The 27062-nt window shown below is 41.2% G+C and overlaps 1 protein-coding gene across 2 annotated transcripts in view; it reads left to right on the top strand.

Annotated features, from left to right (window-relative positions):
* The window catches only part of ccdc124 (coiled-coil domain containing 124), an 83374-nt gene that overhangs the window by 26169 nt on the left and 30143 nt on the right, over nt 1-27062 (top strand). For both annotated transcript variants that reach the window (XM_028816586.2, XM_028816587.2), the window contains exon 3: nt 26596-26785. In XM_028816586.2, coding sequence (XP_028672419.1) covers nt 26596-26785 — 190 coding nt within the window. The remainder of the gene's footprint in view (nt 1-26595; nt 26786-27062) is intronic.

Below are 27062 nucleotides of genomic sequence, written 5' to 3'. Positions count from 1 at the left end.
CACTTCCAACTGCCCCTCCTCTAGTGTCGGCCATACACTGCTCGTGAGGGGCTCTTCAATCCAGCTGCCTGCGAGCGCTCGCTCGTTCTCTCTCTCTGTCTCGCACCGACTTTCTCCTTCAGCTTCCTGCCTTCCTCCTCACTCCCACAACCTCCGTTTCTATTTCTCTTTTATCTTTTTCTTCCTCTAACCGCCTCGTGCTTCTATTTATAAAGAGGACGTGGCAGCTGTTGCAATCAGCAGCTCCTGGGAACAATTACGGATGCGGACTGCTTCTCACCTTTGCACTTGGGGGGGTGGAGGGGTGGGGGCGGTTAAAGCATGCTAAGAAGATGTGGTCGGATCAGCTGCTTGTCGCACTGCGTGTCAATCATTTAAAAGCCTGTACAGCAGCTGTCCTTTTGTCTAACGTCCCGCAAGACAAGGCAGTGAAAGTGTCTCAGAGAAAATCACATACAGTGGTGTGAAAAACTATTTGCCCCCTTCCTGATTTCTTATTCTTTTGCATGTTTGTCACACAAAATGTTTCTGATCATCAAACACATTTAACCATTAGTCAAATATAACACAAGTAAACACAAAATGCAGTTTTTAAATGATGGTATTTATTATTTAGGGAGAAAAAAAATCCAAACCTACATGGCCCTGTGTGAAAAAGTAATTGCCCCCCTTGTTAAAAAATAACCTAACTGTGGTGTATCACACCTGAGTTCAATTTCCGTAGCCACCCCCAGGCCTGATTACTGCCACACCTGTTTCAATCAAGAAATCACTTAAATAGGAGCTGCCTGACACAGAGAAGTAGACCAAAAGCACCTCAAAAGCTAGACATCATGCCAAGATCCAAAGAAATTCAGGAACAAATGAGAACAGAAGTAATTGAGATCTATCAGCCTGGTAAAGGTTATAAAGCCATTTCTAAAGCTTTGGGACTCCAGCGAACCACAGTGAGAGCCATTATCCACAAATGGCAAAAACATGGAACAGTGGTGAACCTTCCCAGGAGTGGCCGGCCGACCAAAATTACCCCAAGAGCGCAGAGACGACTCATCTGAGAGGTCACAAAAGACCCCAGGACAACGTCTAAAGAACTGCAGGCCTCACTTACCTCAATTAAGGTCAGTGTTCACGACTCCACCATAAGAAAGAGACTGGGCAAAAACGGCCTGCATGGCAGATTTCCAATACGCAAACCACTGTTAAGCAAAAAGAACATTAGGGCTCGTCTCAATTTTGCTAAGAAACATCTCAATGATTGCCAAGACTTTTGGGAAAATACCTTGTGGACTGACGAGTCAAAAGTTGAACTTTTTGGAAGGCAAATGTCCCGTTACATCTGGCGTAAAAGGAACACAGCATTTCAGAAAAGGAACATCATACCAACAGTAAAATATGGTGGTGGTAGTGTGATGGTCTGGGGTTGTTTTGCTGCTTCAGGACCTGGAAGGCTTGCTGTGATAGATGGAACCATGAATTCTACTGTCTACCAAAAAATCCTGAAGGAGAATGTCCGGCCATCTGTTCGTCAACTCAAGCTGAAGCGATCTTGGGTGCTGCAACAGGACAATGACCCAAAACACACCAGCAAATCCACCTCTGAATGGCTGAAGAAAAACAAAATGAAGACTTTGGAGTGGCCTAGTCAAAGTCCTGACCTGAATCCAATTGAGATGCTATGGCATGACCTTAAAAAGGCGGTTCATGCTAGAAAACTCTCAAATAAAGCTGAATTACAACAATTTTGCAAAGATGAGTGGGCCAAAATTCCTCCAGAGCGCTGTAAAAGACTCATTGCAAGTTATCGCAAACACTTGATTGCAGTTATTGCTGCTAAGGGTGGCCCAACCAGTTATTAGGTTCAGGGGGCAATTACTTTTTCACACAGGGCCATGTAGGTTTGGATTTTTTTTTCTCCCTAAATAATAAAAACCACCATTTACAAACTGCATTTTGTGTTTACTTGTGTTATATTTGACTAATGGTTAAATGTGTTTGATGATCAGAAACATTTTGTGTGACAAACATGCAAAAGAATAAGAAATCAGGAAGGGGGAAAATAGTTTTTCACACCACTGTATTGTCTCTCTTCCAAGCCTTCCAAGAGTTTTTTTTTTTTTTTTTTTAATAATAGAAAGTCATGGACACAAATTGGTGGGATTGTGCTCTGTTGTGCACCTGGTTTTCTTTACATCCTCAAGCCACATTGGTACATCTAATAAAATGTAATATTGTCATACCTCAACAGGCACAAAAGCAGAAAAAATGTGCCAGAGTATCACTTTGGTCTTAACTGGAGATGCTTCCAAAAAATCACAATGTGGTGATATTGCCTCTCTCTCTCTCTCTCTGATATTGCCTAGTTAGTAGACAGAGCTATTGCCGAGGCCTTATTGAAAAGCTTGCAAAGGTTTACTTCCCTGCTGTGACTCTCTTCATTTCAGTTCAGGATATTTTTGTATAGCACTCTTCACCTAATGGATTTCAACAGATTTCAGGATCCTTCTGTCATGCAGTTCATCAGCTCCACAGTACTGATAGAACTGAAGAGCTCAACCCTTTTGCAGAAGGTTTGAGTTTGACAAATTTAGCTCAGACAACTGTTCACTTCAGGTGACTTCTTCCTAACCTGCTGTTTTACAACCTTCAGTGGAGCCTAATAGGAAGGCTACGTTTGCATCAGGAGAACAAGTTGTAATGAAAGGCAGCAGAGTTAATCTACAAGGAAAGGGAGTTGCAAGCCAAAGAAGTTCCCATTTCATCTTCCTCATCCAAAGAAAATAACTGCCCACCATGGCCAAAACGTTTTTTCCAATTAAGCCTTCAGTGGGACAACAAATACCAGTAGTCTTTCGGAGGACATGCAAGATGATTTATTATCATTAAATGTTCCAAACAGTCACATTGTTCCTCAGCTTGTTGGTATCTTTGGCATTGTTTCAGACAGCTAGGTTTGTAAATGGAAGAGATCTTGGTTGGTTCACTTCATCTCTTGTGCTTGTATCTGTCGGTACAGACCGGTGTTACAAAGCTTTGAGGTCTGACAGCTTCTTCATTTTTTTGCTTTGTTCTTTTTTGTGTTTTTCTATCAAGTTGTAATTCAACCTTTTGGTATCCCAAATTGGGATTGAGTATTTATACTCCTTTTGATGTTTTTTTTTCCTTCTTTTGACACCTTGCCTGATGAAGGGGCCTTAGCTGCCTCGAAAGCTTGCATTTGTAATCTATTTAGTTAGCCAATAAAAGGTGTAATTTCACCCTACTTTCTCCTGTATCAATCTGTGGCTAACACGGTACAACACTCTACTGCTGTTGACTCTGTGGTCAGATACATGTGCCAGCTTAAGCCAATTAGATCATAAAGAGCACAAAAACAACACCTAGCCTAGATTTAAAAAACAAAACACACCAAATTACAGGAACATGTAAAAATAACTAGTGCTTCAAAATATATAAAAAAATAAATTAATAAAAGTCCTAAAAGATTTCTCCTCAATTTCTCAAACTGAAAACTCAGATTTTGGGGTATACAAGAAAGAAATTGTTTATTTTAATTATAGTGCTCTTCTTCTTGTTGTTCTTTTTGCTGTTCTTCTTCTTCTTCTAGCTGCTCCTGTTAGGTGTCGCCACAGCAAATCATCTTGTTCTGTTACACCCATCCACCTGCATGTCCTCTCTCACCACATCCATAAACCTTCTCTTAGGCCTTCAAAGTTCCTACCCTCAGTTCCACGCTCTTTACTTTCCTCCTCTCCTCCTGCCTCCGGAGACGTCTCCCCCCTCTTCTTCTCCTTTATTTTTCTAAGCACATTTTAGTCAAATTAAGACCTCTTATTATCCTCATTATCTTCTAACCTGCTTAGTCTTGAACAGGGTCGTGGGGGTACCGGAGCCTATCCCAGCTAGCATATGGCACAAGCCAGGAACAAATCCTGGACAGGCTGCCAGTCCATTGCAGGACGAGCACACACACAGGCATCCAAACACCCAGGCCAGTTTAGCATCACTGATCCACCTAGCCTGCATGTCTTTGGATTGTGGGAGGAAACCAGAGCACTGGGAGGAAACCCACAGGGAGAACATGCAAACTGTGTGCAGGGAGGACCCAGGACATGAACACTGGCCTCCTTACTGCGAGTCAGCAGCACTGCCACTTTGTCACTGTGCCGCCCCATCATATTTTTTTGATTTAATTATTTGATCTCATTTGCAGGGTTGTCTGTCCTTGTCAAGGCTAACCTGAAGTGGAAAGAAATGAAGGAAGAAGCTATAAAAGTGTGATAGAGCTTCCTTATTTAGATGTCTTTCTTTTTAGTTTGACGTGCAAAAACTTTCAAGTATGCAATGAAAGTAGGCAACCTAAAGAGTGCAGTGTGTTGTATGTCAGCCAGAGAGAGCGAAAACAAATGCATCTTTAATGCGTGTTCAGCTTACGTAATACCTTTTCAGTTTCGTATTAATCTTTTGGAAGACCAGGAAGTGATCCGATGACTGTGACATTTAGAGTCCCGGATCCGCAGTGAAATTCTTTGAAAGGCATTTGGCTGCTGCAGCAACTCAGTCCTGCAGGCATCAATCAAGCCAAGGCCGTCATTTGGCTTTCTGCCCTGGAAACCTTTTCTGTTAGAAAATGACCCCATATTGACTGCCCTCCTCACCAGCTTGGTACTGTTTGTACGGAGGCATGGGGAGCCGTAAATGATTTATTTGCGTCGCCGTACCAGTGGCCTTATTTGTTATACTAAATTGAAACCTGGGAGGTGTGACAGCCGCCTTTGGGCATTAAGTCACTGGGGCTTGACAACTGAATCTAGTTCATTAGGGGATGATGATCTCAGATTGCTCATTAATCAAGTGTTCTTTAGTTGCAAATGTTGAATATTCACATTCAAAGATTTGAGTTTAAAATTTTACCAGAAAAGCATTGAAATGTAAAATAAAGACCTTTTTAAAAAACACATATATTTCACTACTTTGAAATTGCAGAAACATTGTAAGTTCTATTTTTAATAGGTTCATAGGGTCAGTATTGTTACATGTACAGAGTTCAGAGAAATTATTTTCAATCCCGTTATGAAGCTGTAATACTAATAATAATACATGTTATTTATATAGCACCTTGTAAATTAAAATTGCAAAAGGTTCTATTTTTAATAGGTTCATAGGGTCATTAATATCACATGTACAGAGTACAGTGAAATTGTTATATTCAATCTAATTAAGGAACCGTAATAATAATACTATGTTATTTACAGTTCAATGTAAAAGTTTGGGCACCCCTGATAACAATCACTGTTTCAATTTAAGCTTCTGAGGCAGCAACTTCATTTTTATGTATTTTATACCTTATGGAAACAGCAACATTTCAGTAGTGAAATATTTTTTATTGGACCACAAGAACTTATTTAATGTGCATTTAAACAAAAATAGGCAGGTTGTAGTGGTCCGGTCCCGCTAAGATTCACACCGTCAAGAAGACGGTGATTTATTTATTTTTATAGAGGAGGTCTCAGGGATGCTCCCAGCATTGGCCCGATCTATACACACTCACAAACAGAGACAAAATGATGCACACTGGGATCAAACAACAAATGAATACAGTACCACCCCTGTACCCCTGCGACAATATTACATTAAACATGCAAACACAAACAACCCCCCATAGCAAAGTCCATGGAAAATAGCACCGGATGTAATGAAATAATGAAGATAGTAAGTCCAGAGATCTGTACGTTGAAAGGGAATGTTGAGATAGTCCTACCGGTAGACCTTGAAAATGGTGCAGATGGGTGGACGGTTCAGGAGCACTCCTTTGCTGATTCATGGAAGGCCATGAATCCACTACCCATCCTCAGCACACAGGTAGACAGAAGACAATCCAGACCCCAACAACGAAACAATCCAGGACACAGCGACTAAGTACGGTTAATCCAACAGAAGGCAGACAGACAGGTATACGGAACACAGAATACAAAAAAAACACTCCTCTGTCTTTGGGCACCGGCCCTACTTTTAAGACCACTTTGACCCCAACAGCCCCTGCACCCCCAACAGATACCAATCAGACCCTCTGCTGGGGGATGCAGTTTTAACTTATAGTAGCACTGCTACAAGGTGCATAAATATAGGTGCCCCAAAGGAATAATCCCATCAGTGTTTAGTAGAGCTTCCTTTTGCTGAAATAACAGCCTGTCAACGCCTTCTATAGCCACTGACAAGTCCCTGGGTTCTGGCTGGTGGTATTTCAGACCCTTCTTCCGTACAAAATGCCTCCAGTTCAGTCATGTTTGATGACTTCCGAGTGTGAACAGCCTGCTTCAAATCAATCCATACATTTTTCAGTGATGTTCAGGTCTGGAGAGTGGGATGGCCATTCTAGAACATCAGACTTGTGCCTCTGCGTGAATTCCTTGGTAGATTTTGAACAGTGCTTTGGATTCATTGTCGTGCTGAAACATCCAACCCTGCCATAACTTTAACTTTGTGACTGAATCTTGAACATTCTTGCCAAGGATCTGCTAATACAGGGAGGAATTCATGCGGAACCTCAACTTTAACAAGGTTTCCAGTAACTGTGCTAGCCACACAGCCCCATTACATGATGGACCCTCCACCAAATCTTAGAGTAGACAGCAAGTTCTTTTCCTGGAATGCTGTGTTTTTTTTTTGTTTTTTTTTTCGCTGTGCATAGAGCCTCTTGTTGTGACCCAATAACTCTACCTTTAATCTTATTTGTCCACACTATTTTTGTCCAAAATGTCTCTGGCTTGTCCAGATGTGCTTTTGCATACATCCTGTGATTCTTCTTGTGGCGAGGACTCAGGAAAGGCCTTTTGCGCATCAGCCTTCCACTGAGCTGTTCCCGGTGCAAAGTGCGCTGGACTGTGGAACGATGTGCAGTGACACCATCAGTAGCCAGGTGTTCTTGTAGCTCTCTGGAGATGCTCTGTGGTTTGTCTGTGACCATTCTAATCAGCCTTTGGCTGTGCCTTTTAGATATTTTTCTTGGTCTACCACATCTTTCCTTCACAAGAACTGTTCATGTGGCCTTCCATTTCCTAAGTACATTTCTGACTGTGGAGACAGACAGTCTAAACCTTTGCGATTATTTCTTGTACCCTTCTCCTAATTCAGTAGAGAGTTCTTTAGAGGTTCCCATGTGGCCACTTTCTAAGAGAGAGCCAAGGATAAGCACAGTTAGCAATTACCTCTGTTAAATAGCCTTTTTCATGATTGGTTGCTTCTGTCTTTGTAGTTTAAGGTCTAATGAGCTAATCAAAGCAAATCTGTGCTGCAACCTGTCCGCATTAAATGACTACAGGTCTTCAAATTAATGCAATTTAAAGGGTGCCCAAACTTTTGCACATCCCATTTTTACATTTTATTTTACACTAAAAATTTTGGTTTGATAAACATCCCCTTGTCTACATTTCTCTAGTGAAAAAAATGGCATATTGCTGTGATCTTTTCTTATGAAGACAGCAAATTATCATGCAACCTCAGAGGGGTGCCCAAACTTTTACATAGCACTATATGTAACACCTTTCCCATGCATTGTATATATTTATATGCACTTGCTATTTTTAAACCTATTATGGAGCCTTAATAATTAAACATTTTATTTATATAGTACCTTTCATGTGCATTGTGTTTATATGTACATGTTTTAATCACATATGGAGCCATAATAATATTTATATGGCATCTTTAACATGCAGCTTATTTATATATAGCACTTGTGCATATTTAAGCAGCCCTTTTTGCTGTAAAGAGTGCTTATAAAATGTAATCTTCCCTTGGAAGTTTCAATATGTTATTTCTAATGCAGCATTGGAGTTAAGTTGGCTTTTTTGACACTGACTAAATGTAAAACTTTAATTTCAAAGTGAAAACAGATCTCTCCAAAATTATCTAAATTATTTACAAATATAAAACGCAAAGTAATGGATTGCATTAGGTCAGTATTTAGTAAGTGACCGCCTTGAGTCTGTGTGCACAGGTGTGGTGTCTCTCTATTAGCTCCGCCATTTGTCTCCTTTCTTCTTTGCCAAACTGCTCAAGCTCTGTCGGGTGCCATGGTGATCTGAGTGAACACCCTTGATCAAGTTCAGCCACAAATTCTCAACTGGATTGAGATCTACACTGTGACTTGGCCACTCCAGGACATTCACATTGTTGTTTTGAAGCCATTTTTATGTGTTTTTTTTTTTTTGCCTTTATGCTTGGGCTCCTTGTATTATTGAAAAAACAAATCTCCCCCCAAGGAGCTTGCAGACTGCATCAGGCTTTCCTGCAGGATTTCCCCATATTTTACTGCATTCATTTTACCCTCGCAAGTCTTCCCGGGCCTGCTTCAGAGAAGCATCCCCACAGCACGATGCTGCCATCACTACGCTTCACTGTAGGGAGGGTGGGTTTTTTGGTAATGTGCAGCATTCAAAAATGGCTTCTGTCAGACCATTGAGTCTTCATCCAGCTGACTTCTGGGGCTCTCTTTGGATCAATAAACTGTCTGTCTGTCTTTGTATCTGTCTGTCATATAGTGCCTTTCATGTCTGTCTGTCTATCTATCTCTATCTATCTATCTATCTATCTATCTATCTATCTATCTATCTATCTATTATATAGTGCCTTTCACTTCTGTCTGTCTGTCTGTCTGTCAGATAGATATGAAAGGTACTATTTAACAATCTCTGTCTGTCTTTTTTAACACAGTGGCTTTCTCCTTGCCAATCTCCTAATAAGCTGTGACTGACTTGAAATACCAGGCAACACCAAACGCGTGGTGAGCCACTTTACGGGTTAATTGAAATGCTGCCACGTCAGGTTTTTCAGATGAAGGCTGATGGGATGACTGCCATTGGAAAGGTAGTTGGTCTTTCCAAGAGTGTAACCTCTCAGGTATTGAAGCTTTACAAAGAAACAAAGCCATTTAAGTCCCCAAATAAGACAAGTACTTGAGCAAATGGGATGATACAAAGACTCTGTGGGGCATCGGTTCAACACCACATCTGGAATATCTCTGTTTCTGTGCTGAACAGGCAAGAATCTATCTATTCTAATCTAACTAACATTCAGTGTCGTCTTGTCTGAGAGAATTGGAATTGAAAGTGACCAAGCTTCTCTTCTGCAACAATAATAAATATGCCCCTCAGCAAAGACTACTCTAGCTTGTTGCGTCGATTAAGGAGAACTCGTCCAAAGTTAAATTTGGTGATAAAAGCAAGTTTAATTTAGTGGGTTCAGATGGGAAAAATTATATTCAGTGACAAATTGGAAAAGACTGAACCAAAAGTGTGTAGAGAAGTCGGTAAAGTTTGGAGGAGGAATTGTCGTGGTGTGGGGGATGTTCTGTGCATCAGGAGTCTAGTTACATGGCAAGGTGCATGCTAATGTGTATCAGAGCCTCCTTCGGCAACATGTGGGTCTGTCCATATGAGCATCACCCATTCAGCCAGCCATTTTTATGCATAATAATGCCACACTGCAGCTCTTGGAAGAGGAGAATATCAGAGTGATGGAAATAGCCAGTCTAGAGTCCTGATCTGATCCCGATTGAGAATCTCTGGAAGATAAATGGTGACAAAGTTTTAACAAAGAAACCCTTTACAGTTACTGAATTATGGAAGACAGGTGGAACAGAATCAAACCAGAGCAATGCAAGAAACTGGTCATGTCCTGTGGGTGTAGATGTGGTAAAGTCATTGAAAGCAAAGGCCTCTACACTTCCTATTAACTTTTGAAACCTGCAATTGTCAAAAAAGGCATTTACAAATGTCATCATTTTGTAGGCTTTTTTTTGCAATATAGTTCTCTAAATTTCATCAAGAACACTAGGGGGCTTTGTCCCCTGCTTGCTTTGCTTGCCAACCCCAGGGCCTGCGCTGCGCGCCACCCACTTCACGTCTCTGCTGCTCGCGTATGTTGATTTCACTTTCACCAAATCTATTAATTCTCACGGATACGCCTGTTTATTGGGAAGAAACACTACCTTTCCCTGATGACAACACGAATTAGACGATCTACAAGTCTCAGATTTAAAGTTTAAATCCGAACAATATATTTGATCTCTTTTCGGTGTTCTGTTATTTCACCGAGTAATAATTTCCATTTGTTTGCGCTAATGTGATCTTTACTATCATTTTTTTGAGGATTTTGAATTTTAGTACTTCCATTATCTCTAATCTGTTCTGCATGTGTATCACGCCAGCGTTTTTGAATTCTTTACGATGTTCTACTTTGTCATCTACTCTGTGTCTTTTATTTCCGGCCCGGGTGTGGTTAAATCTCTTGGCACAAAGTCTCGTCTCTCGGGACTTGAAAGTACCTCTCTCTGAAAAAACTCACATTTCGTCCCAGGTTAAAAAGTCTCGTCTTGTCCCAGGATTTATTTATTATAATGGAGAGATAAGAAATTTGACACACGAAAGGAGTCCATGAATCCAGTTCGTTTAACTAATAGGTAACCTGTTCCAATATCTCATCCAGATTATTCTTGAAGGTTCCAGGTTTTTGCTTCAGATTCTCACAACTCTTTGTGTAAAGAATTGCTGCCTGGCTTCTGTTTTGCATCCGCTTCCCTATAATTTCCACTGAGGTCCTCGAGTACGTGAGTCACCCTTAAGCCGAAAGAATGTTGCTGGATTTACTTTATCAATGCCTTTGTAGATTTTGAAGACCTGGATTAGGTCCTCATGCAGTTTCCTCTGCTTGAGACTAAACAGGTTTCATTCTCTGAGTCTGTCCCAGTAGAACATATCCTTAAGTCCCATGATGCACTTGGTTGCTCTCCTCTGCACAGCTTCAAGTGCTGTTATGTCCAGATGAGATCTTACAAATGCATTATATAGTTTAAACCTAACATCCCTTGACTTAGGTTATATCACAGAAACAATTTAACATTTTATTTGCCTTATTAATTGCTTCTGTGCTTTTCTTAGCTGATAAAAATGTTGCTTCCACATAAACCCCTAAATCCTTTTCAGAAGTTGTTTCCTGTAGTTCAGTGTTTCCCATTTTGTATTTATAGTTAATGTTCCCTTTGCCCATGTGTAGTACTTTAGGTTTTGGTAGACTTTATTATCCCAGAGGGAAATTTGTTTGCAGCAGTAAAGTACAAAAACAGAAAACATTTTTACAGAAATCCAATAGATACAACAAAGACACAACATTTGACAACCAATGTTATTGCATAAACACACACTCAAGATCAATACAACGAAGAATGATTACTTTTCAACAGTATAAAAAACAATAATGCAGAATTTAACATTTAGCATCATCCCTAAAAGTAACAGAATTGAAAATGCTTATAGCTCTAGGAAAGAAAAAGTTCTTAAACCTGCTGGTCTTTACCTTTGGAAACCTAAATCTGCAGCCTGATGGCAACAGCTGGAATTTAGAGGAAAGAGGATGGCGTCCATCTGACAGAGCTGAGTCAGCTTTCTTTCTGACCTGTTTGCAATACATTTCAGTGGTAGACGTCTGCTGTGAACCAATAATTTTATTTCAAATTTTTATAATGTTGTTAAGATTTATATTCTTGTTGCTGAGGTTTCCAAACCAACAGATAAAAGCAAACAACTTTGCACTTTTCTGTATTAAACTGCATTTTCACCAGGCCAATACCATCCCTACATTGAAGCATGGTGGTGGCAGCATCATTCTGTGGGGATGTTTTTCAGAGGCAGGGACTGGGAGACTAGTCAGTATAAAGGGAAAGATGACTGCAGCAGTGTACAGAGACGTCCTGGATGAAAACCTGCTCCAGAGTGCTCTTGACCTCAGACTGGGGCGACAGTTCATCTTTCAGCAGGGCAACAACCCTAAGCACACAGCCAAGATATCAAAGGAGTGGCTTCAGGACAACTCTGTGAATGTCCTTGAGTGGCCCAGCCAGAGCCCAGACTTGAATCCGATTGAACATCTCTGGAGAGATCTTAAAATGGCTGTGCACCGACGCTTCCCATCCAACCTGATGGAGCTTGAGAGGTGCTGCAAAGAGGAATGGGCGAAACTGGCCAAGGATAGGTGTGCCAAGCTTGTGGCATCATATTCAACAAGACTTGAGGCTGGAATTGCTGCCAAAGGTGCATCAACAAAGTATTGAGCAAAGGCTGTGAATACTTACGGACATGGGATTTCTCAGTTTTTTTATTTTTAATAAGTTTGCAAAAACCTCAAGTAAACTTTTTTCACGTTGTCATTATGGGGTGTTGTGTGTAGAATTCTGAGGAAAAAAAATGAATTTAATCCATTATGGAATAAGGCTGTAACATAACAAAATATGGAAAAAGTTATGCGCTGTGAATACTTTCCAGATGCACTACATATATATATGTATGTGTATATATATATATATATATATATATATATATATATATATATATATATATATATATATGTATGTATATATATATATATATGTATGTATATATATATATATATATGTATATGTTTGTCTGTCTGTATGCATGTCTGTCCACTTTTCACTAGAGAACTGCTTAACTCAGGGGTGGGCAAAGTCGTTCCTGGAGGTCTGCAGAGGCTGCAGGGTTTTGCTCCAATCCGATTACTTAATTAGAAACGCTTACCGGTATTTCTCAAGTAAAACTTATGCTTCATTTTCGTTGTCTCGCTTAAGATTTTGAACCCTTAGTACTGGATTTAGTGTTAAACAGCTGTATTCTTGGTTTTTAATTGCTCCTTATTAGCAATAGGATGCACATGACAAAAGAGACCAGCATTTCTCCATTTAGCTTGTTTCCATTTATACCTCTGTGTATATTTATCATGCACTAGTTGGTTCAATTAAATATTTAGAAGGAAAATGAAAAGAAAAAGAGTGAACGACTGAGAATTACTCCTCCATTTTAGACTTCAAATCATTTGGATGATATCCTTAGAAAGGAGAAGAAAATCTAGGATATGAGAATGACCTGACATGGCAGAGTTAAAGCACTTAACAAGTCATAAAATTAAATTATTGGCAAGGATTGTTTTCTAATTAAGCAACTGGGTTGGAACAAAAACCTGTAGCCCTCTAGGACTGACTTTGCCCACCCCTGTCTTACCGGATTTAGATCAGGCTTTTTTCTACAATTTGCGTGAACATTCCGGTTGATTTTGCGACATCTCGCATCGCACTCAGTATCAGAATTTGCTTGCAGAAGCAATTTATTTGCACGAACCCAAGAGAGAGGCTGCGGGCCGAGGGGAGGGAGGTGGGTCCCTCCTCACTCACGTTCCAGCCTCCGCTCCAGTCACACTACTTCTCGCCACATGTTGGAGCGTACCTTGCCTCCTCTTAGCTAGCGATACCTGTTTGTTCAGCAGACATTGTCATGTAGAGATTGTTAAGGACTAACGTTTGATGTTTTTGAGAGACAGATCAGAGCTACGTGTGTTTTAGAGGGTAGCTGCTGATTGCCAGAGAGATCATGGCCACGTGCTTTTCTCTCCATGAGGGGGACGCTCTCCCATCAGAGCTGAACACAATCAGATACAGTGCCAACGTTTGACGTTAGAGTGTACCTACCTTTCACTTGGCCAGAATTACATTTTTTTTATTATTATTTATTTATTTTATTGATTTTTTTAAAGGTTGTCCTGTTTCACTACTACGTGGGTGGAGCTGCGGGGGACAGCTAGTAATAAATACGTATCTTTGTAAATTGTGTACTGAATATTCTGGGGTGTTGCTGTTGCTCATTAGATAATGTAGGTAATTGCTTGTTAGTAGAAGATTATATAAGAAGAAAATATAACTCATCCTGTTTGATTTGTGCCATGATGGTAAGAAAAGATGAGTCTCTTCTGCCATATTAGCAGACTAGCATGTTTGGAACACATATAACGAGCTGCAGATAGCGTGATGTAGGTCTTAACTTGTCACTGTTTTGTGTTCCTTGCTTGAATATTCCACACACACATAAACAAACTCCAATTAAAGAAACCTTTTGTGAAGGTCGGGTGTTCTGTTGCTTTGGCAGCACTCCAGTTTGGAATTGTGCCTGTTTCAAAGAGAAACTGGCCTACTGATGTTGCTTACCATGTTGTTTTTTTTTTTTTTAATTTGGGTGGCCCTGTGCTCAACTTGCAATCTCATGTACCGTCCTCTCTAAATGCATTTGCTATCAATGGTGGCATCCTGCCACTTGCCTTTTTATTAAAGATGGATCTGCCAGCTGCACAACACATTATTTCTTAACAAGTGAGACTGTGAACACCGCATCCGTTCTACTCAATTCTTAATGCAGAGGGACACTAGCTGCCATGAGGAACCTAACCGGCCACCTGACAACTCCAAATCTGACCTCATGGTTTGCTTTTCGGAAATGGGTAGCTTGCTCTTTACTGATCAGGAGATAGGGAGTATAAGGAATATAAGTTGTCTTTCTCACTGAAATCGAGGGATTGACCAACAGATTTTTTTCTGCTTTTGGAGTACTCTTGCCGGTTTTACTGAACTGTTGTGTGAATGGTCCATACAGTGCCCTGCATAATGTTAGAGACAGAGACACATTTGTCTCAGCCGACCCCTTACCCAGACCTGCCACTACACTACCAAGACATATTCCTTGGATTACCTGAGGTTTCTTGCTCTAATAACAAGCTGTACTCCTTACAAGTTGTCTTATTTCTCCCGACAAGATGAAATAATCAGAAAACAGTAAACAGATATGTAAAATCAAATACGGATATTTTGTAAAACGAAAAGACAGACAAATATTCAATAATATATACAGTGGTGTGAAAAACTATTTGCCCCCTTCCTGATTTCTTATTCTTTTGCATGTTTGTCACACAAAATGTTTCTGATCATCAAACACATTTAACCATTAGTCAAATATAACACAAGTAAACACAAAATGCAGTTTTTAAATGATGGTTTTTATTATTTAGGGAGAAAAAAAATCCAAACCTACATGGCCCTGTGTGAAAAAGTAATTGCCCCCTTGTTAAAAAATAACCTAACTGTGGTGTATCACACCTGAGTTCAATTTCCGTAGCCACCCCCAGGCCTGATTACTGCCACACCTGTTTCAATCAAGAAATCACTTAAATAGGAGCTGCCTGACACAGAGAAGTAGATCAAAAGCACCTCAAAAGCTAGACATCGTGCCAAGATCCAAAGAAATTCAGGAACAAATGAGAACAGAAGTAATTGAGATCTGTCAGTCTGGTAAAGGTTATAAAGCCATTTCTAAAGCTTTGGGACTCCAGCGAACCACAGTGAGAGCCATTATCCACAAATGGCAAAAACATGGAACAGTGGTGAACCTTCCCAGGAGTGGCCGGCCGACCAAAATTACCCCAAGAGCGCAGAGACGACTCATCCGAGAGGTCACAAAAGACCCCAGGACAACGTCTAAAGAACTGCAGGCCTCACTTGCCTCAATTAAGGTCAGTGTTCACGACTCCACCATAAGAAAGAGACTGGGCAAAAACGGCCTGAATGGCAGATTTCCAAGACGCAAACCACTGTTAAGCAAAAAGAACATTAGGGCTCGTCTCAATTTTGCTAAGAAACATCTCAATGATTGCCAAGACTTTTGGGAAAATACCTTGTGGACTGATGAGTCAAAAGTTGAACTTTTTGGAAGGCAAATGTCCCGTTACATCTGGCGTAAAAGGAACACAGCATTTCAGAAAAAGATCATCATACCAACAGTAAAATATGGTGGTGGTAGTGTGATGGTCTGGGGTTGTTTTGCTGCTTCAGGACCTGGAAGGCTTGCTGTGATAGATGGAACCATGAATTCTACTGTCTACCAAAAAATCCTGAAGGAGAATGTCCGGCCATCTGTTCGTCAACTCAAGCTGAAGCGATCTTGGGTGCTGCAACAGGACAATGATCCAAAACACACCAGCAAATCCACCTCTGAATGGCTGAAGAAAAACAAAATGAAGACTTTGGAGTGGCCTAGTCAAAGTCCTGACCTGAATCCAATTGAGATGCTATGGCATGACCTTAAAAAGGCGGCGGTTCATGCTAGAAAACCCTCAAATAAAGCTGAATTACAACAATTTTGCAAAGATGAGTGGGCCAAAATTCCTCCAGAGCGCTGTAAAAGACTCATTGCAAGTTATCGCAAACGCTTGATTGCAGTTATTGCTGCTAAGGGGGGCCCAACCAGTTATTAGGTTCAGGGGGCAATTACTTTTTCACACAGGGCCATGTAGGTTTGGATTTTTTTTTCTCCCTAAATAATAAAAACCACCATTTACAAACTGCATTTTGTGTTTACTTGTGTTATATTTGACTAATGGTTAAATGTGTTTGATGATCAGAAACATTTTGTGTGACAAACATGCAAAAGAATAAGAAATCAGGAAGGGGGCAAATAGTTTTTCACACCACTGTATATACCAGTAATGGCGCACTGCACAATAGCGTGCAGTGAATACACTTGACTTAAGCATTCATAGTATTCATCCTCTTTCTCTGTACGTTTATCATTCGTTTGCTCAGAGGTTGATGTGCTTGCTGCTTCCTGAGCTGCTCTTCTTTACTCCACCCTAGTGGCCCGCTGCTTCTCTTCTTTTGTCGCCATCTTTTCACGTTAAAACTGATTAAGTTAGTTTTTGTGCTGCAATTACTTAGTACGTTTTCTTTAATTTTTCACTTAATCTGGCACTTGTCTTCTTTTCGTTCCTCGATTTGTCTCCTCTCTTTCTCTCCTCGCCTCTCTCTTTCACCTTCGCTCCTCTTTTTTAAATGCAAAATGTCCCGGATGTAGCTGGTGAGTTAACAGGTGATTTCCGTCTCGGGGCTACGGCCTCTCTCCATCATCCTTTCCCTCTGCACTTACGGGGACAACATTTACTGATGCACATATAACGAACAGTAAACGGGATGATGGAAAGAAAACGCATTTAGCACAAACATAGAACATGCTATTATAATGTAGCTCCGCTACACATTTATTCCTTGATTTACCCCTCAGACACTTAAGATGTTATTAAAGTGTACATTGCACACTTTAATCTAATGGAATTTGCATTTGTTTCGGTCATACCATGTATAAATGACAACTGTTTTTGTACGTGGTCCCTCCATTTCAGGGTACCGTAATGTTTGGGACAGTTGGCGTCACAAGTGTTTGTGATTCCTCAGATGTGTTTCGTTGCTTCATACAGTAAGACATCTTGCTTTTCTTCCCTTTTGGAGTCAATAGTTGCCACTATTTAACATGAGGACAAGCCATTATGAGGCTGAAAAACAAGAATAAAACTGTTGGAGGCATCAGTAAAGCCTTAGAATTTCCCTAAATCAGTCTGGAGTAGCATGAAGAAGAAAGAACACACTGGTGGGCTCAGTAATCACAAAGAGACTGGTATGCCAAGGAAGACCTCCACTGCTAAGAACGGAAAGATCCCCACTATGGTCAAGAAAAAGCCACCAATGCCTGTCCGACAGATCAGAAACATTCTTCAGGAGGCCAGAGACGACTATCAGCATGAACGGAAACACAGAGATGAGCAAACAACTAGTAAGCCACAAAAACAAGATGGCCACACTACAGTTTGTGTAAAATGACTTAAAAGAGCCAGCAGAGTTCTGGGAAGATGTCTTAGATAGATAGAAGATAGAATTCTTTATTGTCATTATGCATATACATAATGACATTTTTGTTGGTATGACTCAGCTTCAAGGCAGAATACTTAAAATGCACAGTACACTATAAATGATAAAATAAACATAGTAAGTATAAAAGACAGCAGCAATAAAACATCATTAAGTCCAGACGTTTCCTGAAGTAGTACGCCTGCAGAGACCAGTGATCTGTGTGCGTGGGTCTGCAGGAGAGGAATACGAGTGTGTGTGGACAGACGAGACAAACTGAAAGAGCCAAGTGTGGAGATGAAAAGGAACTGCCCAAGATCCAAAGTGGACCACCTCATCTGCTAAACATGATGCTTGAGGGTGTTATGACTTGGTCATGTATGGCTGCCTCAGGTCCCGGCACACTTCTATTCATTGATGATGGAACTGCTGACAGCACAATGAATTCTGAGGTGCGTAGAAACATCAGATCTGCTCAAGTCCCAGTAGATGCCTCCAAACTCGTTGGACGGTGCTCCATCTTACAACAAGATAATGAGCCAAATAGACTGCGGAGGCAACACAGGAGTTTATCAAAGTGAAAAAATGGAAAATTGTTGAATGGCCAAGTCAGTCCATTGATTTAAATCCAACTGAGCAGGACTTCCATATGCTGAAGAGAAAACTTAAGGGGTCAAGCCCCTGAAACGAGCAGGAGCTGAAGACCGCTGCTTAAGATGCTTGGCAGAGAAGGTCCTCATCACCTGGTGGTGTTGATGAATCAAAGACTTCAAGCAGTCACTGCATGCAAGGGATATGTGACAAAGTCCTAAATATGGCAGCTTTAATAGACCTGTTGTTGCTGTGTCCCAGATAATTATGGTCTCCTGAAATGGGGAGGACCACGTAGAAAAAATATTGTGTGACCAAAATACCTGCAAATCTCCTTAAATGAAAGTCAGCAATGTGCACTTTAACCCCATCTGAATTGTTTGATTTGTAATTTTAAACTGTGGAGCAGAGGGGTAAATCTGGGCAGATATGCTTTCACTTTTTGTTTCTAACCTGCCTTATTGTAAGACATCTCGGAAATAATTCTCTCTGCCCACCTCAACTCTTTAGTCCTGGCTGGCCCTTGGTTACCTCTTCACTTCTGACCCAACATGTTTGCTCAAATTTCTTCCTTGGATCCCTGGCCTTCCGGCTCCTCTAGGTTTTCTTTTTAAATTATTGACACTGTGTACAGGAGCAGGGGGTCTATTGCCGCTCTGCAGGCGTCGTTCTTTAGGTTACTATGTAGAACGGTGTAAATCACACTCTTGCGCTAGGGTGTGAGGGCTCTAGTTACTCTCCCTGCTGTCACACGATCTGCGGCACCTCATCAATAGACAATGCAGATTCTGCTGCCGACCTTGCGCCTGGCACACGGATAATTAATTAAGGTAAGACTTGTAGATGGCATAGGTTTGGATTTATCATAGCAGCTAATGAATTTTCCAAAGTCTGATGCCTCTTCTCTGATTCCTGCTCTTCATCCTCCCACTAACATAACATGCAGAAACGATGTTCAGAAGAGGGTTTGTTTAATCTCTTGTAGTGTTCAAAATTCAAAAGCTGAGCACCTGTTTAGAATTTTTTTCATCATCAGCCACAGATTCATGTCGTTTGCCAAAAACCTGCTGTTCGGCCAGTGCACCAAAGCATAGCACATTCTGAGGCAGAATGCAGCAGCTTTGGCTGCGTCCCATAAAAAGGTTTCTAATTTATAATTACTTTGACTTGGTGACTGATCTTTTCAGCCAACAAGCATTAAATTATTCTTTGTCATTTTCAGTGACTATATTTCCCCCCTCTCCCTTGGAAGTTTTCACATTTTATTGTTATTCAACATTGAATCACAGTGAATTTCATTTGGCTTTTTTGACATTATTCCGCAGAAGGAATTCTTTAATGTCAAAGTGAAAACAGATCTGTGCAAAGTGGCCTAAATTAATTACAAATTGTCTTCTTCCTCTTCATCTGGGCTCGATGTGCTTTATCGACCTTTTCCATATAGCTCGGTTCTGCACCTCCCCGCCCCCAGTCAGACCCCCATTCCTTCAAATCTGCTGTTATTTGATCCATGTACCTCTGTTTCGATTTCCATTATCTTCCCCTATATTTCAATTCCTATCCATCTTTTATCCACATATTCCTTATCTCTCTTCACCATATTTCCATACCACTTCATCATATTTTCCTGGACTTTCTTAGATATCTCTCCCACTTTTGTTGTACCTCTGATTCTCTCATTTCTTGTTCTGTCCTTATCTGTAACTCCACACATCCATCTCAACGTTCTCATTTCTTTCACACAACAACTTCTCCTGCGCTCCCCTCAATTCCTATGTCTCAGCTCCATACATCATTACTAGCCTTACCACTGTCTTAAAAAAGCTGACCTTTAACCTTCACCTTAATTCTTTGATCACACAATACTCCTGATACCTTCTTCGAATAGTTCCATCCATAGTGCACTCAATGGGTTATCTCTGTATCTAATACTCCATCTTGGGCTATCACTGATCCCAGATATTTAAACATCTCCACTATTTTCAAGAGCTTTCACTGCAGTTTAACTTCTGAATCCTGATTGTCATTTACAGTCATATGAAAAAGTTTGGGAACCCCCCTTAATTCTTTGGATTTTGGTTTCTCATTGGCTGAGCTTTCAAAGTAGCAACTTCCTTTTAATATATGACATGCCTTATGGAAACAGTAGTATTTCAGCAGTGACATTAAGTTTATTGGATTAACAGAAAATATGCAATATGCATCATAACAAAATTAGACAGGTGCATAAATTTGGGCACCCCGACAGAGATATGACATCAATACTTAGTTGAGCCTCCTTTTGCAAATATAACAGCCTCTATGGCCTTTGATGAGTGTCTGGATTCTGGATGGAGGTAGTGTTGACCATTCTTCCATACAAAATCTCTCCAGTTCAATTCAATTTGATGGACAGCCTGCTTCAAATCATCCCATAGATTTTCGATGATCTTCAAGTCAGGGGACTGTGACGGACATTCCAGAACATTGTACTTCTCACACGGCATGAATGCCTTTATAGATTTCGAACTGTGTTTTGGGTCATTGTCTTGTTGGAATATCCAACTCCTGCGTAACTTCAACTTTGTGACTGATGCTTGAACATTATCCTTAAGAATTTGTTGTTATTGGGTTGAATTCATCTGACCCTCGACTTTAACAAGGGCCCCAGTTACTGAACTAGCCACACAGCCCCACAGCATGATGGAACCTCCACCAAATTTGACAGTAGGTAGCAGGTGTTTTTCTTGGAATGCAGTGTTCTTCTTCCGCCATGCAGAGCACTTTTTGTTTTGACCAAATAACTCAATTTTTGTGTCATCAGTCCAAAGCACTTTGTTCCAAAATGAATCTGGCTTGTCTAAATGAGCATTGGCATACAACAAGTGACTCTGTTTGTGGCGTGAGTGCAGAAAGGGCTTCTTTCTAATCACCCTGCCATACAGATGTTCTTTGTGCAAATTGCACTGAATTGTAGAATGATGTACAGGTACACCATCTGCAGCAAGATGTTCTTGCAGGTCTTTGGAGGTGATCTGTGGGTTGTCTGTCACCATTCTCACAATCCTGCACATATGCCGCTCCTGTATTTTTTTTGGACTGCCAGACGTGGGTTTAACAGCAACTGTGCCTGTGGCCTTCCATTTCCTGATTCCATTCCTTACACTTGAAACTGACAGTTTAAACCTCTGAGATGGCTTTTTGTAGCCTTCCCCTAAACCAGGAGACTGAACAATCTTTGTTTTCAGATCTTTGGAGAGTTGCTTTGAGGATCTTCAGAGGAGAGTCAAAGGGAAGCACAACTTGCAGTTGACCACCTTTATACCTTTATATCTCATGATTGGACACACCTGTCTATGAAGTTCAAGGCTTACTTAATGAGCTCATCCAACCAATTTGGTGTTGCAAGTAATCAGCATTGAGCAGTGACGGGCATTCAAATCAGCAAAATTACATGGGTTCCCACATATTTGCACAGTCAGTTTTTTACATTTGATTTAATTTCATACAACTAAATAGCACTTCACTAAAAATCTTTGTTTGGAAACACCCCAGTACTCAGATGTTCCTAGGAAATGAAAGACATACCACTGTTATCGTTTTTTGTTGAAAGTAGAGTAAGTTATTATGCAGGCTGAGAGGGGTTCCCAAACATTTTCATATGACTGTAACCCCAGATATTCTCTCTTCTTCCTATTTATCTTGAATCCTCTGTCTTCCAAAGCCATTGTCCATTTTTCCAATCTCTGTCCACCTCCTGTTTTCGGTCATCGGCACAAAGCCTGCACCAGGACGATTGGGCTTTTCCAATCATTCAATCATCAATTCAGCATGAGCAGGAACACTCAATAAAACTGAATTAAAAAAATCAAGTGACAGTGAGATAAGAAGAAGGCAGATTCGCCAGCGTTTGTGTGTCAGCTTTTATCCCTCCAGATGAGAGAATGTCCAGTTCCATTGTCTCAAACACCGCTCACATCTCCAGTTATTCCGTTTCAAATGAAAAATAACAGCGTCAGATCTCTGGTGGGGGGGGGATGGGCGGTAGTATGTATCGTGATCGTGATTTAGAGAGAATAAAAGTAAAAAAAAAACGGTAACTTTTACAAGTCCTATAAATGCACACCGTGTGTTACGGACGCAAACCAAATGTATGTGTGTACTGTATAATATTAACAAAGGAGCAGCTCACTACTGAAGACGGCAAATATAGGAGTGAGTGGGGATCGAACCAGGGACACTTGATTACAAGTCAGCAAATCTTAACGCTACGCCACAGAAGCTGTTGTATCATCCTTGAACCTTTTGTGAAAGTGTTTACTTGATCTTTGGATTTCAGGCTTCATACACTGTATAGTTTATGACTACATTTTGTCATTTACTACTAAAATATGAAAAACGTTTCTGTTTTAAAAATGTGTTTACACAGATTACAATAGAAATGGAACACAAATTAAATGCGTGTGTTATACCGATCTATTATTTCCACTCTAAAACTCCAGCACTTCAGTCACTCCCAGATAATCAAACAAGGCATGAGCTGGGAAAACTTAGTGAACGTTCTGTGGCGGTGGGAGATGGAATAGCCGGCTGCTTGCTGCTCGTGTTAATTGGCACATTTAGAAAACAAAGGAGACGTGAGAACAGTTTTAAGGTGGGCCGGATCTACGAGTTTTTTCGTAGACTCTGGTAATTCTAGTGTTAAAGAGGGGGAAGTGGTAATGTGGCCGGAGCAGTTCTTGGTCGCGATACAGGCTTGGGTGTTTCAGCACTGAAGTGCACAAGTGTGGGATCTCCCATGTCCATAATTGATGTCGGGAGCTGCTAATCGCCGCACCAGTGTCACATCCCCATTATAAATGGTAGGAGCGCGAGTGCGGAGGGGAGAAAAAGAAAAGAAAATAATGGAGGTTAAAAGAGAAGAAAAGAGCCGGTGCCAGGTGTGAGTGAGTGAGTGAGTGAGCAAGCAAGTAGGGAGAGCAGGCTCGCTGGTGAAGGCAGGCAGCTGAGAACAGGGCTCTGAAGGAGTGTTTGGCCGACACTCTGGGTTGAGGTGGGGGGGTTGGGGGGCAGAAAGAAGCGGTTGCTCCAGCTGAGCAGTTTTGAGGAGATGGAATGACCGGAGGAGTGGATGACTAGCCATGGAGGGCAGCGGGATTTGGAGGCTTGAGAGGTTGAGCTCCAGCGTGAGCGCCCTGGCCGTTGAGGAACCCGAATCTTGTTTCAGAGGGATCAGCTGAAACTGCGACTCCCCTGTTCTGGTGCCCAGATGGGAGAAGCAGGAGAGCTGCTAGCTAAAAGAAGGCACCGGGCTTTTAAAGGACAGCTTCCAGCCTTCTGTTGATTTTAACCTCGTTTTAACTGGATTTATGTATTGAATTATTTTTAACCTCCACATTACACCTGATTTTATGGATTATTTATTTATGTAACTGTTTTGAACACTGCACTATTTATTTGGACACTTGTTTTTTTCGTAAACGCACTATTTGCACTTTCCACCTTCCCTTTGCTTTCGTTTGGTCTCCTCATTGTCCAGATCATCTGGTTACAATACATGACGGTGTTGGGTTCAAGAGGCTACCTGGAAGAGTGATGGGAGCATGGAGCAGGAACCACATCGTCACATACTCCAGATGCTGTCTTATTGTACGCTCGGAGCATAATGTCCTGTTATTTATATTGTCACATATGTGATGTGTATCTGTGGATCACTATCTGGGCCTTTCTAAATCAGGTGATACCACCCCGGGATGAGAGGGGACGCTTGGGCTTACCTTTTTCTCTTCTTTTCTCTCTGCAGTGGCGAAAAGATGCCCAATGTGGGCAATTGAATCCGCCCCTTCCGGTTTTCCACCTTCAAAGCCTACCGTGGCCAGAGACTTGTGGTCAGTTCTAACTCGACTGAGCCAAAGGACGGAACTCTGAAAAACTCAATGAATGATTGCCAGAAGAGATTGGCCTTCTTGTTTTGTTGATCAGTAGTCATAGAGACTTGCATAGTGACCCCTTTTTGTTTCATTTATTGGACTTCCTGTTGAACCCTTTAGTGCCTTATTTCAATCATGATATTTTAACAGTTTTCACAATGTGGCCTAATGTTTTATTTGCTCTTTTAATTGCTTAGATGATGAAAATGTTGTGCCAACGTAAACCCACAAGTCCTTTTCAGAGGTCACTTCCTGTATTGCAGTGCCTTTGTGCTCACTTCTTTAGAGACATTTGCTCAGCTTTAAGACACGTCCTTTCTGGAGCAGGCAGTACGGTGTAGTTAGTAAGGCTTTGGATTTTAAATCTCATCTCAGTCCCCACTTCTGACTCACTGTGTGACTCTGCCTGAGCAGGTCATTTGAAATGCCTAGGTTCTAACTCTTGAGTCAGTCAATTTCTAACCCGCTTAAGTCTTGAACAGGATTATTGAATAGGGTGGGTTGGGGAGGTAGGCTCCAGCTAACAAAGGGTGCAAGACAGGAAAAAACCATAGACAGGGCACCAGTCCATTGCAGGGTAAACACACACACCACTGAACCAATTTAGTTAGTATCACCAGTCCACCTAACCATTGTGTCTTCAGAATGAGGGAGGAAACACACACAGAGAGGGGAAGAACATGTAAACTTCACACAGGGAAGACCCGGGATGTGAACTGTGGACTCCTTTCTGCGAGGCAGCACCGCAACCACTGTGCCACCCTGGCTCTGTAAAAACAAAAAATAAAGTTTAGCCAGTGTACTATACCTGTGTACTGTAAAGCTTCATTGAATAGTGTTCATTATTGAAAAAAATGCTGTACAAAAAAATAACGCCTGTTTGTTTGTCTGCCTTTTGTCTTATTATTTTGGTTTTGTGTATATTTTGTACTAGCCATCCCCCTGCGGCTCCACCCGCGTAGTAGTGAAACGGGACAAACTTTAAAGTCAATAAACAAACAGGTATTATTATGGAGATACACACCATAATGCAGAGGTAGATTGACTCGAATGGAGGCTGGCACGCGAGTGAGGAGGGCCCTGCCTGGCTCCCAACTCCTGATGGCACACTTCCACCTTCCCTCTGATCGCAACCTCTGTCTCGGAATGGCATGAATATATTGCTCCAGCAAGCGAACTAAGACTCATAGCGAGATGAGAGAAGTCGCAAAAATCAACCGGAATGTTCAAGCAAATTATATTAAAAAAAATCTAAATCTGTTAAGTAGTGGAGTTCAAGTTATGCCCCAAAGCTGATGCGTGAGTGATGAAGGCATGTAATGTTCATGTCCTGCGGTTCAACTTATATTTAACTAGCTATCCCCCGTGGCTCCGCCCGCATAGTAGTGAAATGGGACAAACTTTAAAAATCAATAAACAAACAAGTATTGCTAGCTAAGTTGAGGCAAGGTACACTCCAAAACGTAAAGGTAGGCCGACTCAAACGGAGGATGGCGTGTGAGTGAGGAGGGCCCTGCCCGGCTCCCTACTCTTGATGTCACAATTCCCCCTTCCCTCGGCTCGCAGCCTCTGTCTCGGAATAGAGTGAATATATCGCTCCTGCAAGCGAACTATGACTCAACTGGAATGTTCAAGGAAATTATAGAAAAAAAACTCGATTTAAATCCATGAAGTAGTTCTCTAGCTAAGCGGTGGTAAGGTATACCCGAGGCTGGAGCGTGAGTGAGGAGGGCCTCGTGTTCACTGTATCTCTCTCTCTCGTATTTGGGCAAATAAATTGGTACACTATGATACTTAACACAATGAGAGAAGTCGCAAAATTAACTAGAATGTTCAAGAAGAAAAGCCCGATCTAAATCTGTTCAGTAGTTTCCTCGTTCTCTAGCTAAGCAGAGGTAAGGTACACCGCGAGGCTGGAGCGTGAGTGAAGAGGGCCCCGCACCCCTCCCCTCGGTCCGCTGCACCTCTCTCTCTCTCTCTCAGATTCGTGTAAATGAATTGGTCCCGCAAATGAACTATAATACTTAACACGATGAGAGAAGTCGCAAAATCACCTGGAATGTTCAGGAAGTAGTTCTCTCGTGAAAAGTGGACAGACAGACATTGGATTTTATATAGAAATGTGCTTTCTCTGTATTTCTGTATGAAACACTTATTTATTGGGTACTGTATGGTGTAGTTAATAAGTAAATCTGATAGACAGACGTGTGTTATTTAGCTTAATCATAACCCCCCTTGATTTGCACCAGTCACAGCATGCTATGTAATCCATCATCCTTAATGAAATCCTTGTAACTTACTTACTGGGTATTAAAGAATTTTGTTAAACAATATATAGATTTGAATGAATATGATGTTCTTAATTACAAAATCTGATGTATAGACGGAAAATGTACTTTCCTTGTGGTAAAGGAAATTTTACACTTAGTGTTTGTACTTGTAATCATTATGCTTGTGGCTTTTGGATGGTGGTTTATACATAACTTCTCCCATAGTATTCATGCAAACTTCTTTTGAAATGTTCTACAGGACCAAAAGGAAAAAAAACGCCTTGAGGTGCTGGAGAGAAAGAAGGAGACCCAGAGGCTACTGGATGAAGAAGATTCCAAAATCAAAGGGCGCCAAACCACAGCTGCTAAAGCTCCCAGCAAAGTGACCCGGGCACAAATTGAAGAGACGCTGCGCAAAGAGCAGGAGAAATCCAATGACGAAACAAAAGGTACGGAGGAGACCTTGGGCTGGCGCTTGGGTGTGCAGCGTTGTCATCAGTCTTTCATCAAGCAGGGACTCCCGGGACTTGCAAAGTTTTCTTGTAAAATTTATGTTAATAGCAGTATGGATTTGGGGAGTGAAGCTGAAAGGATTCTCCTGCCAAAATAGATTAGTCAGTCAGTTTTTATTTTATATGGCGCTATTAAATCAAGCTCCATAGCAGATTGCTTTACAAAGCATTTAACACTGTGGTATGAATCAAATTATAATACATAGCTGAGAAC

This window comes from Erpetoichthys calabaricus, chromosome 12 (assembly GCF_900747795.2).
Source record: "Erpetoichthys calabaricus chromosome 12, fErpCal1.3, whole genome shotgun sequence".
Lineage (NCBI taxonomy): Eukaryota > Metazoa > Chordata > Cladistia > Polypteriformes > Polypteridae > Erpetoichthys > Erpetoichthys calabaricus.
Note: the sequence above shows the minus strand (reverse complement) of the source record. Positions and strands in the feature narration are given on the sequence as shown.